This window comes from Perkinsus marinus (assembly GCF_000006405.1).
Source record: "Perkinsus marinus ATCC 50983 genomic scaffold scf_1104296966436, whole genome shotgun sequence".
In the NCBI taxonomy this organism is placed as follows: Eukaryota; Perkinsozoa; order Perkinsida; family Perkinsidae; genus Perkinsus; species Perkinsus marinus.
Window position 1 is genome coordinate 1 of NW_003203899.1, and position 2,546 is coordinate 2,546.

Genomic DNA, 2,546 nt, shown 5'->3' on the forward strand with positions numbered 1-2,546 from the left:
AGAATATGTCCACAACCTTAGACACAACATCAACAACCATATTCCTCGTTTCCTCTCTTATAGGGTCCATCCAGAATTTAGCATTTCCTGTCAACCATGGATACCTACAACACACGCAACGTTGATACCCCAAAAAATCATGTAAAATTTTATAAATTCATTAACATTTTTTGCATCAAAAAAGTAAAAATTTGAAAAATTTTCGACAAATTTATTTTCTCCGGATGATCCTCCTAGTAAATTCACTCACTTCGACCAGCACTGGGGGGAATATACATGGTTTACTGCAACATGAAAATCGCGAGAAAATTCCGGAAAATTCTCATTGGCTTCCGTACATAGAGGAAATCGTCAATGTTGTCGGGGAAACTCATTTTGAATTTCCCATATTCTTCAATCACTTTCCTGTGTAAATGTCATCAAATTAATGACATTTTCACCATCGTCATCAAATCCTAAGGAATGTTATTTCTCAAAGCCAGATGGGTCGCTGTGTAAACTTCCACCAGAAAACCGCAAGCAACCGCAGAAAACAAACATAAATTTCTGCAATATTGGAGTTTCTCGACCCGTTTTACGTGAAGTGGCGCAATACTTTGTGAAAAACGGGTTATGCAGTAGTCGTGAAATATATTTTTCACATCACTAGGATGAAACTCCATTGAAATGAGAAAACGCCACAAACATGAAAAAAGTACTCACCCTCTCGTCCAACTAGTCGTATGAGCAGGAACGTCAATTTCTGGAATAACTTTTATGCCCAGCAAATTAGCGAACTTAACTATCCTCTTCACATCATCAGCCGAGTATCTGCATACAGCCGAAAATAAAGTGATATGAAAAACACTAGTAATAAAATGCGAATCTACCAAACGCTCGGATCTCGTGAACCGTGGGAAGAGAGTGAGAGAAGCCGAGAGGTGATAGGAGTGCACCGAGCACTAAACCTTAAACCTCTAAACCCGCAGCCCGAACACTGGAGTCGGGACTTATCGCGGGTCTGGCTTAGAATCCAATCCCTGAAGGCTGATGTGAGTCGATAAGCGGCCTTTCGCTGGTTGCACCTTGATAGACTTGGTGCATTCACAGCGGGATTCTTGAAGCCTGTATAGAGGTTTTGGGTTCATGCACTGGAAGCACTGTGCGCAGCGATCGAACAAGTGTGTAGAGGGACAGAGTCCCTGAGACAGCAGTACACAAAGACTTAGCGCGGTGGATCCGAGCTGAGCTAGCTATAGCCTGGGAGTAGGATATACGACGTACGTCCTCGGACTTGTTCTGCCTGAAGCCTTTGAGCCAATTGACTTCCGGGCGAGATGGGCAAGGGAAAAAATGAATTGAGCTCTGACAACCCAACTTGCCGGTGAATAGCTAACTCTAAATCGATCACGGGATCGATGACGATCTGCGCAAAATCCTGTGCGCAGGTTCGAATCCTCGCTCATGTATCTCTGCATTTTAACGTGTCAAGCGTTGGCGCTGACAGGCCCTTAACTAACTTAAAAATATATTTCACATTTCACAACGTATCGCGAGTATCGGATATTTCATGCTCAGGAAAAACGTAGCTTCTCCGCGGTTAAAACCGTGCCAGAGAGTTGTCTTTCGGCGAAGCCCGGTTTGAAATAGCGATTGACACAATCGCTGCCGGCACAAAGGGACAACCTGAGTCCTTCAAGCTGCCAAGCTAGTCACACAAGCCAGACTGCCTTGACAACCTGGAGTAGTGTATGTGTTAAGCGTGATATTTTTCTAACCGAGGTCTCCGATGTAGGGGTCCTAGGGGCACTCCAGGTAGCAAGTGGCTTACGACAGAAGCTTACTATCCTGAGCGACCTTAGTATTGTCATCACCAACACGTGTAGTTGACCATGTGTATATTTTTCAACTACAATAACAGTAATTTTAAAAACATTAAATTCCCCCCCCCCCCCAAATCCTCAAAATTCACCAAAAATTCCTCAAAATTTCCACAAAATTTCCCAAAAAATTCTCAAAAATTCCCCAAAAATTCCATCCTATTCACCTGAGTGGCGTTGGATTCTTATATTGCAACTTTTCGTATCCTTCGAGATCCAGCGAAAAGCTCACATCATCCGAGATGTGCCAATGCAAAACGTTCATCTGAAAAGGAAAAAATATTTTCAACAAGCGCAAGAGTTTACATACGAATTCTGCTACAAGTGTACAGAAATAACCAATGAGAATTTACCAAAATTTTCTCATAATTTTTCCATTCACACCAAAAAGTGTGGATACTCCGACATTATGTCAACGCAGGAAAATAATGAGGGTGGCTCGATGCAGTAAAAACGCAGTTGAAGCTGATACCCCAATATAAATTACTATAACCATAATAATCTAACATCATAATAGACGCATTAACTACAAAACTCACTTTCGTCCAGAACATTAGTTGAAGATTCTTTATTATAGTTTCCACTGATAATATCTTCTACCAGTGTCAATCAGCATGCCTCTATGTGGGATGACGGGAAGTCATAAATGGTGAAACCAGATCCATAACTTATGCATGTCCTCGGCGT

At 42.0% G+C, this 2,546-nt stretch overlaps 1 protein-coding gene across 1 annotated transcript; it reads right to left on the minus strand.

Moving 5' to 3' along the window:
• Positions 1–698: 698 nt before the first annotated feature.
• Pmar_PMAR006689 (beta-hexosaminidase, putative) lies at positions 699–2,413 on the minus strand (the record flags this gene model as incomplete). Its single annotated transcript, XM_002769116.1, has 3 exons — positions 699–810; positions 2,027–2,124; positions 2,399–2,413. The coding sequence occupies 3 exons, from the start codon at positions 2,411–2,413 to the stop codon at positions 699–701; spliced, it is 225 nt and encodes a 74-aa protein (XP_002769162.1).
• Between the last annotated feature and the right edge of the window lie 133 nt (positions 2,414–2,546).